At 42.4% G+C, this 15,611-nt stretch overlaps 1 protein-coding gene across 2 annotated transcripts; it reads left to right on the forward strand.

The window, feature by feature from the left end:
- Window positions 1-2,213: 2,213 nt before the first annotated feature.
- Window positions 2,214-9,932, forward strand: Mrps23 (mitochondrial ribosomal protein S23). Of its 2 annotated transcripts, none has more exons than XM_026407329.2 (5): window positions 2,214-2,358; window positions 2,831-3,001; window positions 8,727-8,804; window positions 8,971-9,097; window positions 9,554-9,932. In XM_026407329.2, the coding sequence occupies exons 1-5, from the start codon at window positions 2,315-2,317 to the stop codon at window positions 9,704-9,706; spliced, it is 573 nt and encodes a 190-aa protein (XP_026263114.1). In that variant the 5' UTR covers window positions 2,214-2,314; the 3' UTR covers window positions 9,707-9,932. The 2 variants fall into 2 exon arrangements, with proteins under 2 accessions (XP_026263114.1, XP_026263115.1); XM_026407330.2 differs by having other exon boundaries at window positions 2,218-2,358; window positions 9,557-9,932.
- The last annotated feature ends 5,679 nt before the right edge of the window (window positions 9,933-15,611 follow it).

A 15,611-nucleotide genomic window follows, 5' to 3' on the forward strand; every position in this document is an offset into this window, starting at 1 on the left:
TTCCCACTGCATTATGTGTGAACATTTCTTGGGTACACCTTCAAGAGTATTGCATAAGTTGCATAAGTGTCCATACAGTTTATGAACCAAATCAGAGGGATTCCAGTCAGTCATGCTCCCACAGGCCCCTGGTCTCCCCATTCTGCCCACCAATATTCTGCTCTCTGAGTTGCAGAAGCATTAAATATGAAGCTTGAGAGGGTAACCTCAAAGACTCAAAAGAGGAAGGGATCACCCCAGGATAATTCAGAGAGAAAATTCCTGCTTTGTAATTTCTCTCCCATTGAGGGTTTGGGTCTTTGGCTCCCCTTCCCAAATTTGGAATAAATAAACCCTTCTAATTCTTTAGCAGCAAAGACTGTGCTAGCCTCCAGGGTCAAGCTCTGGTGGGAGAAGGGAAGTGTGTATGTACTACTGGCTGGCAGATAGCTCTGGCTTAGACAGAATTAGAAAGTTATGAGGCCCAGGAAAACTATATTTAGCTAGGGGCATGTTTGCTGTCCCCAGAGCAACATATCCTAGACCTCCTTAGGATTAGGAGACTGGAGCCTCCACAATTGGCCCAGAGGCCAGAGCTTTGCTTTTTCTGCAGGTCCCGAGGCAGCAGTGAAGTCCACTTCTCAGTTGGGACCTAGCCCTTAGTCACTGTACCCCCTGACTCTGGGGCCAGTTTTGCTCCACCCCCCTCAGTTCTCCAGTGTCTAGAATTAAGATAGTTTAAGTAGCATCGTGGGGTCCTGGAAAGGGCCCAGGCCCTGGATCCTGCTTCTATCAGTTGCTTATCATACAGATTACTTAACCTCCCGCAGCCTTGCTTCTCATCTATAAAGAGGATGACAATAGTTACCTTGTGAGTAGGACTGTGGATTCAGTGAGATAACACAACCAAGTAGTAACTGCTCATCAAAAAGTCTCTGCCTTCCCCTCAGGGGCCTCCCTTAGAGTGGGAGGACTTTGGGATGACTTATTGGTCTTTCTTGCTGACAAAGATATTGGGAGAGAGAGAGAGAGAGAGAGAGAGAGAGAGAGAGAGAGAGAGAGAGAGAGAGAGGTGATTCAAGACATTCATTGGATTAAAAAATTCACACATAAATTCAAACTCTTTACAAGTCAAACTCTAAGACATTCCTAAAGGAAAAAGTCTCTGTCCCCCTCTTTTAATTTTTTCCAAGACACCCAATGTTCACAGCCTGGTTGTGTCCTCTCAGAGTTTCTCTCCTCATATAAACACAAGCACACAGATGGATGTTTTCTTTTTCCTCTACCAGGTTGTAATCCCACTAAACCCCACGTGTTTCTGCAACTTCCTTTTTTATTTAATCATAAGCCACAAGAATTAATATAAATACATATGGATCTAGCTTTTTTTATTTCAATAGCTGCATAAGTGTCCATACAATTTATGAACCAAAGTTTTCCATCAACTTTCCATTTGACGATTTTTATTTTTGCCACTACAAAAATACCGTATTGATGATTTTTGTACAAACATCCAGATTAAGTATGCTTTAATTTCTAGGGAGTACTGAAGTCTGATAACTGAGCTACACACCCGACCACATATTTGTTAACAGTTTAACACGGAGAAGTTAGTTCCCCCGGATTTTCGAGTTTCCTTCCCAGAATGTGTTATGCTTGACACTTTCACTTTTCAGGTTCCGACAGATTGCAAGCCTGTGACGCCTCCAGCGGAGGACACACCCCGTGCAAGCAGCATCCCGGTTAGTGTGGACGCGGGCAGCACTGCAGGGAGGAAGGGTTAGGTGGCGTGCGCTGAATGAGGACTGGGGTCTAAGTAACCTGGGAAAGTGTCTGCCCGTCCCAGACTGGGTTTCTTTCTGCGTAGCCTGTCCCTCTGACCTAGAGTGGGCTCAGTCCGCCCTAGAGCTAATGATTTCGTCTCTTTATTATTCCATTGGGGGGCTTCTCATTCCTACTCTCCCCCACCATATTCCCTCTGCGCCCGAACTTCTGGTGGAAACCTGGCTCCGAAGGCCAGAAAAGGTAAAGCAAACACCATACTTAATCCCTCCCTGGATCGCTCATTTATTACTTCTACTCGTCTTTGGTTCGCTCCCTCTCTTTTTGGCTCCGCTATCGAGTGCTCCTGTCTGAACCTGGTGAGAGCCCCGAGCGCGCAGCTTCGGACCGTCTTTTGCTTCCGCCTGGCTCCGCCCCGCGGTTGGGGCCGTCGCGAAGGCTTTCGATCCTCTTTTCGGCCAGCAACTTCTGTCCCCTGTATCTGCCGTCGCCGGCGCAGGCGCCGCTTCCGGTTCCGGTAGTGGCCGGTCGTACTCTCTCCCAGGCTCGGGTCATGGCTGGGAGCCGGCTGGAAACCGTAGGAAGCGTCTTTTCGCGGTGCGTACTTGCAGCCGGGCTTGGGCAGAGGATGCGGACCTCTGCACGGGTCTCGGTGGGCCATCCCCGTCCTTGGATGGGCTTGAGCAGGGCGAGGTCCCTACACGAGAAGACAGAAAGTCTAAGTAAGGGGAAGCTCTAATAGCTGTCTCCTGGTTCGGAGTATTTTTAACTGACATTATAAACTGCCTCCCTTCCCAGTAGAGGTCTCTAGGAAGAGGAAGGGAGGAAGATCGAGGCTGATGGGCCTGACTGTACCGTCCTTGCATTTTCCGTGATGGACCCGGTGGGACGCGCGAAAGGGATTTAACCCCTGGGTGTTGCTGGGTTGATGTGGTATGTGGCAGTTCCTGTAGGTGGGGAACACCTGCCGCTTTGTCCTTCCCACCTTACATGCTGTGGACTGCCTGGTGCCTTAGGTCTTGGGCAGGCTGTTGTAATCTACTGACCTTGATTCTCTTCCCTCTCTAAGGACTCGGGATCTGCTTCGGGCTGGGGTATTGAAGGAGAAGCCCCTCTGGTATGACGTATACGAGGCCTTCCCACCGTTGAGGGAGCCGGTCTTCCAAAGACCCCGCTTGAGATATGGCAAAGCCAAAGCTCCCATTCAGGACATCTGGTACCACGAGGATCGGATAAGAGCGTGAGTGTGCAGCCTATGTGGTGATCAGAACACACCAGAAGTTAAAAAGGGAGGATTTAGGTAGCAGTCTGGTAACGAAAATAAGTTGTGGAGGTGATCTTGTATATCAAAGTCAAATTAGGGCATCAGCAGCCCTCCCTTCCCTATGGTGAGAAGAAACAGAAGTTCTTAGAAGTGGAACCTAGCAACTGACAGATCAATTGCAGTTGTAGCGGCCTGTTTTGTGCCAATTTGCTGTGCTCCAGACACAGCTAAACTCTTTTCAATTAGTTTCTTGTAGGCCTTACTCTATACCTGTAAGGTGGGTATTCTTATCTCCATTTTATCCAAGAGGACTGTGAGAGTCAAGGAGGTTAACTTCCTGTGGTTATACAGGAGGGCAGCAGCTCTGGGAATCGCATCTCTGAGAATCACATCTCTGACTCCAAGCTCATGTTGGTCATTGTGTCTGCTTCTCCGGGAGTGGAGATAGGGGATATGTGTGGTCTGTGGATCTAGTAGTTGGGATCTTTGAAGTCATTCAGAATGATGCTTAAAAGTCCAAGGGATTGGGGCGGGGGTGTGACTTAGTGGTAGAGTGCTTGGCGAGGCACTGGGTTCTATCTTGGCACCACATAAAAATAAACAAATAAAATAAAGGTATTATGTCCATCTACAACTGAAAATATATGTATTAAAAAAAAAGTCCAAGGGATTTAAAACAATCATCACTAAATTTGAAAGAAAGTTTTTACATGTTTTATTTACTTGGCCTCTGTTTTCTTTTTAATAAAAAAGTAAAAACATGCTTATTATGGAAAATTTAAAGACAAAAGAGAAGCATAAAAAAGAAAGCACAAATCACCCAAAATCCCACCATCTAGAGACAGTGATTTGAAGGCAAGCCCTGTTACTTGACTCAGCTATGTGGCCTGGGTAAATTATCCCTGTAAGCTTCAGTTTCCATATAGTAAAATATAATAATAGTACTTCTGGAGTAAAAAGGTGAATTAAGATAATGCATAAAAGTTTTTTAGTTCATTACCTGACACAAAGTAAGCCTTTAATAAATGTTTGTTGTCATTAAGAACATTTGGGTCTTTCCTTGTGTTTTTTAAATATATTTTTTAGTTGTCAATGAACCTTTATTTATTTATATGCGGTGCTGAGAATTGAACCCAGTGCCTCACACATGCTAGGCAAGTTCTCTACTACTGAGCCACAACCCCAGCCCTTTCCTTGTGTTTTCTTTGTGTATGTGGAGTCTGTATATTTAATCAGTAATGTGATACAAATAAATTGTGTCCTTTTACTTAATATTGTGAGCGATTTCTTATATTACACATTTTCAAAAACATAGCTTATTGTGAATATTCTATAAACATTTCCTTAGAGTTGGATATTTATGGTGTTTATATATTATTAGCTATAATAAATAGCAATATTTTTTAATATATATCTTTATAACACTGATTGTTTCCTTAAGGTGTGTTTCTACCACTAGAGTTGATTAGGTCAAACATTGTGAAAATTTTAAAGTTTTTGCTGCTAATACCCAGTTTGTTTTAAAAAGGGTGTCCTACTTTCACTCTGTAGGGTGGAGAGTTAGTAGTAGTATCTGAGAGTTTTTTCTTTCTACCTGCCAGCACTGATAATTATTTTTAAAAGTTTTTTTCTGATCTAGATTATTTTTAAAATACTGTCTAGAGATTTTAATTTGTTTCCTTGATTAGTAAGTTTCCCCACTTTGGTGTTAATTTGCCATTACATTTTTGTTTGAAATATCTTTTTTTTAAAAAAATCTGTTGTAATAATTATACTATTAGTCTATTTATTTTATTCTTCTTTTGCTGAGGCTGGCTTCAAACTTGTTCTCTTTCAACTTACTGAGTAGCTAGAATTATAGTCATGATCTACCGTGTCCAGCAATAATTGTAAATACTTATCAGTAAGAGGTTTTTTTTTTATCATTTTAATTTTGTTTTTGAGGTGAGGTCTGGCTTTGTTGCCCAGACTGGCCTCTAACTCTTAGGCTCAAGGGATCCTCCTGCCTCAGCCTCCCAAGTAGCTGGTACCATAGGTGCATGCAACCACACTCAGCTTTCAATTAGAGTTCTTTATAGAATCAAAGATAAATATTGCAAACATTTGTTATCCATAATGCTTTTTTTAGTGTATAAAAATTGATTATTTTATTCCATGAATGTTTTCTGTGATGCTTTCTATGTGCCAACTATTGTGCCAGACATTGTGCTGAGCACTGGAATATTTTATGTATTCAAATATACCAATTTTTTTCTTTCTGTTGGCCTCATTGCCCTTAGTTTTAGAGTGTTTAGGAAGATCTTTTTCAGTAAATTCAATTATCTTTTTCTGAGTTACTTTCAAAGTGCAAATTAGGTGTTGAAAGTAGTAGAAATATTTGTTCTTTAATTTCCATTTCTCCTTTCCTCTCCTTTCCCCTCAAACCTAAATAACTGGGGTTGGGGTTATACTCAGTGGCAGAGCGCTTGCCTTGCACATGTTAGGCACTGGGTTTGATCCTCAGCACCAATTAAAAATAAATAAAATAAAATAAAGATATTGTGTGTATCTTAAAAAAAAAAAAACTTAAAAAACTCCAAAACCCTAAATAACCTAAGTAACTAAAAGCAAATGAAGCTAGAGTATCCTTCCCCCTGCAGCTTGAATAGCTTAAATAACACATACTTGTTAATGGTTTGTCATCAACCTTCCTAAAAATGACTTTAAAGTCCTCTATTTTTTCTCAGTAAAGAACAATTCAGATGTCACACTCTTAGAGATTGCTCTCTGCTGCCTCCACATGTTAGTGTCTTCCAGAACATTCTGAGTACTTTATTCATATTGACCCTGTGAGGGTCTGAAGCCTGTCTTTAATAGTTCTGCATGCCAAGTACCATCTTTATCCAACAATACACATTTAGGTTTGTTTTGTGGGAGGTAAGGGGTGGGCTACCAGGGATTGAACTCAGGGGCACTCAACCACTGAGCCACACCCCCAGTCCTATTTCGTATTTTATTTAGAAACAGGATCTCACTGAGTTGCTTAGTGCTTCGCTCAGGCTGAGGCTGGCTTTGAACTTGCGGTCCTCCCATCTCAGCTTCCCATGCCGCTGGGATTACAGGCATGTGCTACTGTGCCTGGCAACAATATACATTTATTAAGCACTACCATGGGCCAGTTACTATCTGATTTATCCTTGTAATTAGTGCCCAGTACTTGACATGGAAGTTGCTCATTAGTTTTGCCCAGATGAAGAAATTAATAGATTAATGAATGAAATAATAGATTAATTAGAATCACTCTAGTAGAGTTACTTTCAAAGTGCATATTAGGTGTTGTTCATTAATCTCCATTCCTCCTTCCCTCTCCTTTCCCTTCAAACCTAAATAACCTAAATAAATAAAAAAGAAAATCCTTGAAGAGGAAGAGTGAAGGAACAAGATTAGAATTGTTTGGAGAATAGCCAACAGAGTTTTGTGAGCTCTCTGAAGCATCTCCTGGAACAGTGGATCAGAAACCACTTCTCTGGCCACATTCAGCTTTCCCGGACATAGATCTGCACTGCACCAATCACTGAGAATTTACTGACACAGCCCTTCCCCTCAAACACTGACTTCAGTTTTAAACCTACAGTTTATTTTAAATGTTGAGATTGGTGATTGTGCCTAATTGAAGTTAATACACATCCTTTATTCTTAATCATTATTCCTGAGTGCAAGAAAATGGATTGATAAAGTCTTTACTTAATTGGGATCTAGGCTTTTCTTTCCTTTCTTTTTTTGTAATAGGGATTGAATCCAGGGGCACCTCATTACAGGTTACATTTTCAGTCCTGTTTATTTTATTTTGAGGCAGGGTCTTGCTAAGTGGCAAGGTTTGAACTTGGGATTCTGCTGTAGCCTCCTGAGTTGCTGGGGTCACAGACCTGTGCCACCAATGTCTGGCAAGATCCAGGCATCTTTTATTTGAGGACTCTTTTTTTCCACAGCATTTTCTTAAGGTGGCAGAATAAGTATGTGGAAATTTTCAGGATAGGAATGAGATATTTGGGGGAATCAGACTTTTTAGTATGTTTTTGCTTAGATCCATTGCATGTACTTGTGCAGGATGCCTTTGTGCTTCATTTATACATTGACATAATTTGTGCCTCTATGGATGGCATTGGAACTGGATGATAGGTCATTGGAGAATGTGGAATCAAAAGACAAGCAAAGAAACTGGGAAAAAATTTAGTAGCACACATGACAAAGGACTAATTTTCTATTTACGTAACGACAGGGTTTGCTCATAGACCAGTAAGCAAAAGACCACTATTTTAGTTTGGGTTGCTATAAGAAATTTTGTGGCCTGGGTGGCTTGTAGACAACTGAAATTTATTACTCATAGTTTTGGAGATTAGAAAGTCTGAGATCAGAGTTCCGGTAGGACCCCTCTTCCCAATTCGAAGAGGGTCCTCTTGCTGACCTCACATGGAGGCAAGCAGGGTGAGGAAGCAAACCCTCTCCTCTTCTCTAAGGGCACTAATCTTGTCATGCGGGTTGTACCCGTGGCCTGATAACCTCTCAATGGTCCCATCATTAAACCTTGGGAATTAGGGTTTTATCCTAGGAATTTTAGGGGACACAAACATTCAGTCCACGGCAACCACCAAATAGAAAAGAGCATAGATAGTTCACAGAAAAGGAAATTCAATTTGCCTTTAAACTTGAAAAGATCACTAAAAAACAAAAATAAAAACAAACAAAAAACTAATAATCCCTGCTACTTGAGAGTCTAAGGCAGGAGAATCACAAGTTTGGGGTCAGCCTGGGTAAATTAACAAGACCCTGTCTAGAAAGAGAGAGAGAGAGAGAGAGAGAGAAAATAGAGAAGGAATGAAAGAGCAAGCCTGGAGGGTGTAGTGTGGTGGAGTGCTTCCTAGGAAGTACAGATCCCAGGGTTCAGTCTTCCCTACTGCAACAAACAACTAGAGTGAGGTATGATTTCTCAGCTATTAAGCTGGCAAAGATCAAAAAGTTGGAATATAATAGCTTGGTCTGGATACAGGGAGACAGGCACTCCTACACGACTGGTGTGACTGTAAATTGGTACAGCTGCTTTGGAAAGCATTTGGCAGTTTGGAAGGCTAATTTACAAATGCATATATCTCGATCCAATAATACCATTTTTGTGTAAATTTAATTCACAGACTTATGTGCACAGTGCAGGAGGAACTATAGATACAGATAATTCTTGTAGCACTGTCTAGAGCAGCAAAGAACTGGAAACATTATGTACTGATTTGAGATAATTGTTAATAAGACAAGACATTAGGAGTGGGAAATGCATAATGATTACAGGGTCTCTTTTGAGGATGATGAAAATGTTTTGGAATTAGAAAGCGGTCATAGTGATTATACTAAATGTCGCTCAGTTGAGTAAATTTTTATGTGAACTTTACTGCAATTAAAAAAAAATAAGATATAGAGCAGGATCTCCCATTCTTTGGGAATGTGACTATGACAGGGAATGATAGATGCTGGTGTGGGATATTTCTGGGTGGATGTGCAAGAAATTGGTTCATGTTGCTTCCTGAGAGAGGACCTGGGAAATTGGGGTGCAGAAGGGAGAGGGATATTAACTCTTTACTTCCCATGGCCTAGAAATTATTCTGTATTCCTTCCGCCCTGCTGTCCACAATCTATAATTGGAGATTTATATCATATTGTTTGTATTTTCCAGGAAATTTTATTCTGCCTATGGGTCTGGCCAAAAAGCTTTTGATCTGTTCAACCCAAACTTCAAGTCAAACTGTCAACGGTAAGCCATTTTCAAGCTGTGAGTTACTCCCTACTAGGATTTAGTCATCAGTCTGAGGAGTTTTGTTGAACTTTACTTCAGAAAAAGATGTAGTGCTTGGTGCTGTGTAGCACATATCCTGAGTGCCCTGCACACAGACCTCAGGTGTGGTTGCTTGGGATTCCAGGTTTGTGGAGAAGTACATTGAGCTGCAGAAGCTTGGAGAAATAGATGAAGAGAAATTATTTGTGGAAACGGGGAAGGCTTTATTGGCAGAAGGTGTCATTTTAAGACGAGTAGGAGAAACAAAGACTGTGAGTACTTTATTATAAGATTGTTACTGTTGGGCTCGGGGTGTAGCTCAGCGGTGGAGCACTTGCCCAACCTTTGTGAGACCCGGGGTTCTACCCTCTACACTGAAAAAAAAGAAGCTGGTGTTAAAATGGGTTTTGTTCCTATTTGACAGAAATTAAAAGGGAGTTTGTTTGTTTTCTTTTTTGCAACCTTGGCTCATATTCTAAAACTTAAGAGCAAATACTGTTAGATTGAATGTACTGGAATTTTGTGGTAATGACTGCCATTTAGAACAAGTGAGTTGTCATTAGGACTCTTGAAATTATGATTCTGTATCAATTTTTATCATATTTACTATTTGTCATTACAGAATTTGTTAGTGCTAAATTTTTCAGAATGTGTCTAGTCATATGGCTCTAGGCAGTTAATTGAGTGGAAATGATAACATCTGTGTTACTTATATCTGGTCTTTTAAGCAGCAGGAAGGTAGTCACATTTCCTGGAAATCTGAACATGCAAGTGTCACACCTCAAACTGCATTGGAAGGAAACCAACCTCAGAAAGACGTTGCCCAGGACCCGAATTTGGAGACACCTGAAGTGCAGTCTAAAGGTCTCTCCCCTCCCTGAAGGACTGGTGTACTGTGAACATTGACAGACAGCTGTGCTCACTGGATGAGTGCTGAGCTATTTTTAACAGTTGAACTATGTAAATGTTTCTTGATCTCTAAGGCACTGTGTTTGCCTTGTCTTAGTTCCTTTTTCCGGATTGTTATAAGCTCAGTATCATGGTTTGAAAGAAGCAGTTTTGTGAACTTTCAGGACATTACTAAATAAAGGATTCCCTGGCTGCTTATAGAGTAAATTTACTTTGAATTTGTAAATAACATGAAGAAACCTTCATAAAGATTGTTTGAACGGGCCTTGTTCTGAATAGGTTTGCTCAGAGGTGTGTGTTAGCATGTGGCTGGCTGCATTTGATTCTCAGACATGAATCTTGTCTGGATCCTTCAGGTTTTTACTTGCACACGTAGTGTGCTCCCTTGACAGCTGTTTCTGTTGGCAGATAATCTTGGTACTTTTTGCCATAAAACTGTTAACTTCAGCTCAAGAGTCTGAGCTGACCTGTGCTTTGTGGGGAGAGTGAGGACCTGTCTTTAGACAAAGGTCAGAACTTGAATTTCATGGATTAAGTGTGTTGGAGACAGTTGGCTTAAGCCTGCACATAGTAGACTGCTTGGAAAATGTCTGTTGAATGAGTGAATGAATGAATGATTACACCCAACTCAAGACTGAATTTAAATGGTGTCTCTGGAGATCACTGGATCGCCCGGGTGGTGGGGGGCATCTAATTCAGATGTACTCCATGAACATCTTCCCTCCCTCATCCTCACTGGCTGGACATATGAATTGACTTTCTCATTTCCCTGGATTTTACTAAATAAATGAAACATTCCTCTGTTATTTGTGAATAAGTTGCTTCCAAAATTTCTTTGTTTTAAAACTGGTGTAGCATTTCTCCCGATTGTTCTGTGTGTGGTCTTCTGGTAGGCTGAAAGAGGGTCTGCCTCTCACAGCACCTCTCACAGGTGCTCAGTGCATGAAGGCCATTGAGTCCATGAGGCAAAAGCAATTCTCAGCTGGGTTCCCCTCACCCCACAACATTTGTCACTGTTTTACAATTCCTTGTGTTTAAGGAATACTTCACTTTTAGATGGGGGAGTAAATTTCATTCATTCAAAGACTGAGCAGTTGGGTACTGAATATCTGGCCAGACCTTGGGAAGAGGATCTAACAAGCAGGTGAACAAGGTAGTAACACTTGGGGGAGTAGGGGAAGTCATACTATGTCTCTAAAACTCATGATTCTGTTTTTTTTGCTTTTATTTTTAAGTTGTAGATGGACACCATACCTTTATTTTATTTATTTTTATGTGGTTCTGAGGATTGAGCCCAGTGCCTCACATGTGTTAACCAAGCACTCTACCACTGAGCTATAACTCCAGCCAATGTTTCGGGGTTTTTGAAAAAGCAGTTTCTTTACCACAATGATGAAGACTTTTGCTACGAGGGATTGATTGAACTCAGAGGAGCTTAGCCACTCAGCTACATCCCCAACCCTTTTAAATTTTATTTTATTTTGAGACAGGGTGTCACTAAGTTGATTAGGGTAGTCACTACATTGCTGAGGCTGACTTTGATTGAACTTGCAATCCTCCTGCCTCAGCCTCTCTTGTTACTAGGATTCCAGGTGTGCACTACCATTATCAGGATATAGAATTTAAAGGTAAAAAGTCCCATCCCTATTGCTCAGTCACCCATCCTCACCCCAGGCTACCATTTCCTTGTGTGACCTTGCAGAAATATTTGAGTGTATATATGGAGTCACTATGCACACTATATTGTACGTTATTTTTTGCAGTTAATATGTCTTAGAGATCCTTTGCCCTGATGTTTTTTGATTCAGCCAGTGCCCAATTGATGAGAATAATCGTTTCTGTTTTACTGAGCTGGAAATGGGCCAGCATAGTATAGTGTGCAGGGGTCAAGGAAAAGCCCATCTTCAATTTTTGTAATTTCTCTCGTAGAAACTGTGCTCAGTTCTGTCCTTACCAGCAATTTAAGAGAATACTCATTCACCCCACATTTTGATCTTGTTAAATGAGATGGGCTCAATGTGGCAGGCCTGGGCCTATAGAGGGGTGAGAGACTGACTGGCAGCAAACCTCTGGAGGGGAAGAAGGCTGCTGTCACACACTGCCTTCTTCCCGTGGAGTCTCAGTGGTGGAAACGTGTGAAAGGTATGAAGCTTTGAGAACCTTTTCCACAGTTTGGGCAAAAGCCATTATCTGGTCCCTACAGTGTTCTTGAAGGGAATGGAAGCGTGACATTCTTGCCTTTAAAAAGCTGAAAATGAAGTTGGGAAGACAAGGGTGACTTGAGAACAGCAAGAACCTTTTGAATCATGATATAAATATACTGCAGAGGCTCCTGGGCGAGAGACCAGCCCTGCACTAGTCCAGGCGTCCTGCATGTAAGCCTGGAAGGGCGGGCGGGGATGAAGTGTGTGCACTGTCTCTTCTGCCAGAGGCACTGTCCTTGCCACCAAGGTCTTCAGGGGGCAACTTAAGTGGCGTTTCAGTTGGTGTCTGCTCAGAACCTTCTCTTGTTTGTATCCAATGTCAAGTCCCTGTTGAACTCCCACACAGACAGCACTCATAGGCACTTCCCTTAGTAGACCTGGTCTGCTATCTCTACTCCTGCCTGATGTACTGTGGCCTTCATTCCATATCAAGAGCATAAATAGGGGCAGAGATTCTCAGCCAGTCTTTTAGGAACACACCCTCCTCCAAGCAGAGGACGTGTGTATCCAGGTTATAGTGAATTTTGCACAAGTCAGAAAATCTGGGTATTTGTGGATATCCAGTTTTTACTGGTGTAGCCCATTGTCAGTCTTCAGCCTATGAAATAAGGAGAGTGATTGCTTTGTTGGTGACCAGTTAGTGTTGTGAGGGTTGAGATAAGGGGTACGAAGTTCACCCATCACGTGTAACTGGTGCTTTCATTAGTATTTTGAGTAGTGAAAAACGGGTTTGATGGATAAGGTGGGATCAGATCATGGTGGCCTCGATAGACACATGAAGGAGTTCAACTGGGATAAAGAATGCAGTTGGGGGAGTGGGTAGGGAGGCCAAGGAGGAGACAGCTATTCCAAGTTACAAACCCAAATGATTAGAAATCTAGCAGTGTCACTAATAGACAGGGAAGAGGAATCTGAGTTTCAGGAAGAGAGCTTCAGTTCTGCTAAGTTGGAGGTGATAAATGCAGCAGTGTCCAAGTGACAGACGGGCTGTGGGACAGGTGTCTGGAGACAGGGAGGAAATTCCCATACGGGGGTCAGGTTTGGAGCAAGGAGAATGATTGAACTCTCTAAGGAGGATGGAAAGACACAGGATATAGGGACTGGCCAGGTGAGTGCTCTTAATTAAAGGACAGGAAGGAGAAAAATGGCAAAAGAAAATGACTCCTACATCTTCCATCATCCCAATACCAAGGCTTGTTTAAGTGGTTCTGGATCCACTGGGTTGTACAGAGTTCTGCCTTTGCTTTTGTTGGGTAGACCTGATTCTTGCTTGGGGGTCCTTAGAAAACTAGCCCAATTAAAGAAGAAAAAATTTCCCTCCAGGCCTGGGGCTTGATCCTAGGGCCTTGTGCATGCAGGTAAATATTACTGCTGAGCCACATCCCCAGGCCCTTTTTTATAGTTTTCTTTCTTTTTTGATAACTTTATTTTTATGTGGTGTTGAAGATCGAACCCAGTGCCTCACATATGCTAGGCAAGCACTCTGCCACTGAGCCACAACCCCAGCCCATGTAGTTTAGTTTTCTTTGTGTTGTACTCTTTGCATCCAGAGGATTTGATTTTGTTAAAATGATGCCTTTCTTTTTAAATAAATGATGACTTGCCCCCTTAAAAGCATCCAGCAGATTTCCTGTTTTGAAACAAATTCAAGAAGGATGATAAAAGTATCTGAGGTTAGTACTGGTACCCGCCTCGGCTCCTGAGGGTCCAGATGTGGCACACAGGAGTCCTTGGAACTCGTGCATCCTCCTCAGCTCTAGGCTATATACCAAGCCTGCTTCCTAACTCAGAGCCGGGATGGCAGCTGATTCCATGCGGGTTGGGACATAAGACATAAAAATGAAAGTGAACTGGCACTGTCGCATCCGGAGCACAGAGCACTGTGGAGCTAGGAACAAGGAAAGGTGAGTCAGGTCAGGGTGGGGACAGGGAAGTGGGGCCTTTACTGTGTTCCCAGCTCTATTCCAGAATAACCAAAGGTGGAAGACTGGCTCTGGCTTGGTGAGTGGTGTTTCCAGCCTCTGACTGCTCAGTGAGATGAAGGCTCTGAGCAGGTTCAGAGCAACTTGCTTGAGGTCACCTTGGCTGGCAGAGGAAGGGCACCTGCCCTCCTGTGGAAAAGACAGGAAATGGCATTCATGTCACTCCTAGGGTGGCCCTCAGTGTGGCAGGCAGGTCTCTGATTGGATGAGTCCTGCACTGAGGCAGTTTGTTTGGAGATGCTGAACCAGGCAGGTGGTTACTGTGGCACAATAATGAGAAGGTTGCTAGGGGAGGGCGAAGGAAACAGAAAACAAGGTGTTATGTCCCCTAAAAATGTCACCACCATCACCACCTTCCTTCCATGAATAAAGAGAGTTTCATTGCTAGCTGACAATGAAGCTACATTTCGAGTGTAGTTTTTTACCCTTGATTGACGCTTTTCATGGACTGTAACTTAAGTAAACATCAGTCTCCTGACCTTCTAATTGCTCAGTTCTTTTAATTAAAAGATAATTCTAACCAACATCAAGTAGTGGTCTATTTATTATTTATCAAGCATTTTCCTTCCAGCAGTTAGTGAAAGGTCAGTGGCTTCAATGGATGCTTTGTTTTTGGTGAGCAGTTTAGATGAAAAAGATATACAATCAATCTCAGCTCCCTCCTGTTTGCTCACGGGCAGGATACTGTTTAATAGTCATTTGTGGCATTTAGGATCGCAGGCCTTGGAAACATGCAGAAAAGTGCATGTGCATCCCTTGCTGCTGAACATTTCTCCAAAAGTAAACATCAGGTTGTGATTATGGTTAATAATGAGGTATTGATTGTCTGAGAATGTCACGGCCTGGGAGCATCCAGCTCCAGCACCACTAGATGGCGCTGTACTCTTGCTGTTCAACTAGTATTTTATTTCCTTGCCTCAGGGTACCTTGCCTTTCAAGGTTGGCGAGTGTCCTTGTAAAATAACATTCTGGCTGAGATTTAGGAAGCTGAGGTCCTGGGGTGTTTTTGAGATGGGGTAAGATGGAGGGGACAGGCCATAGGACAAATGACAAAGGCCTGCTGGTGTGTGTGTGGTGAGGGCGGGTGGTATCAGTACTCTTGCTCTTGTACCATAATAGGAGCAGGAGAGGAAGGAACTAACTGTGCTGAGCCCCTGGAGACTCTGCCCAGAGCAGTGTTTCCTAACCTCCAGTCAATGACACATCTGCGAATTTGCAGTGGAGGATGATGGGAGAGAACAGTGCAGTGAGGAGCATCGGAAAAAAACCAGGCCTGGGAGGAACAGAAACCCTCATTAGTGCTTTGTCTTGTGATATTGGGGAGTTAGTGAAAAACCTGAGCCTCAATGTGCTTATCTAAGATAGGAATAATAATATCTGTCTCATCAAGTTGTAAGAATCAGATGAGAACATGAACTGAGTTCTTGGCAGTCGTCAGTCTTTGCTCTCCATGCCCCAAAGGCTCTCAGAAACTGTGATCCTGCTTCATGGGGGAGGACCAGGCATTAGATTAACATGGAGAGAAACAAAAATGGCACTTTGTCCCCTTTCACCAGCCACTCTCTCAATCCCCCATTGTAGTAGTTACTATCTCCTTCTAGCACCAAATAATAAATACATACATTAATTAATTAATGTTTTAAAAGATGAAAAGCAAAAAGAACAAAGGAGAAAATCAAACATCTTAGGAA

The sequence above is a fragment of the Urocitellus parryii genome, chromosome 7 (assembly GCF_045843805.1).
Source record: "Urocitellus parryii isolate mUroPar1 chromosome 7, mUroPar1.hap1, whole genome shotgun sequence".
Taxonomy (NCBI): domain Eukaryota; kingdom Metazoa; phylum Chordata; class Mammalia; order Rodentia; family Sciuridae; genus Urocitellus; species Urocitellus parryii.

Bases quoted from the DNA above. Each gene is read 5' to 3' on its own strand.
- Mrps23 (XM_026407329.2), top strand. From the start codon at position 2,315: ATGGCTGGGAGCCGGCTGGAAACCGTAGGAAGCGTCTTTTCGCG. The intron at 3,002-8,726 runs GTGAGTGTGCAG...TGTATTTTCCAG, and splicing joins CACGAGGATCGGATAAGAGC to GAAATTTTATTCTGCCTATG. The intron at 9,098-9,553 runs GTGAGTACTTTA...TGGTCTTTTAAG, and splicing joins GAGTAGGAGAAACAAAGACT to CAGCAGGAAGGTAGTCACAT.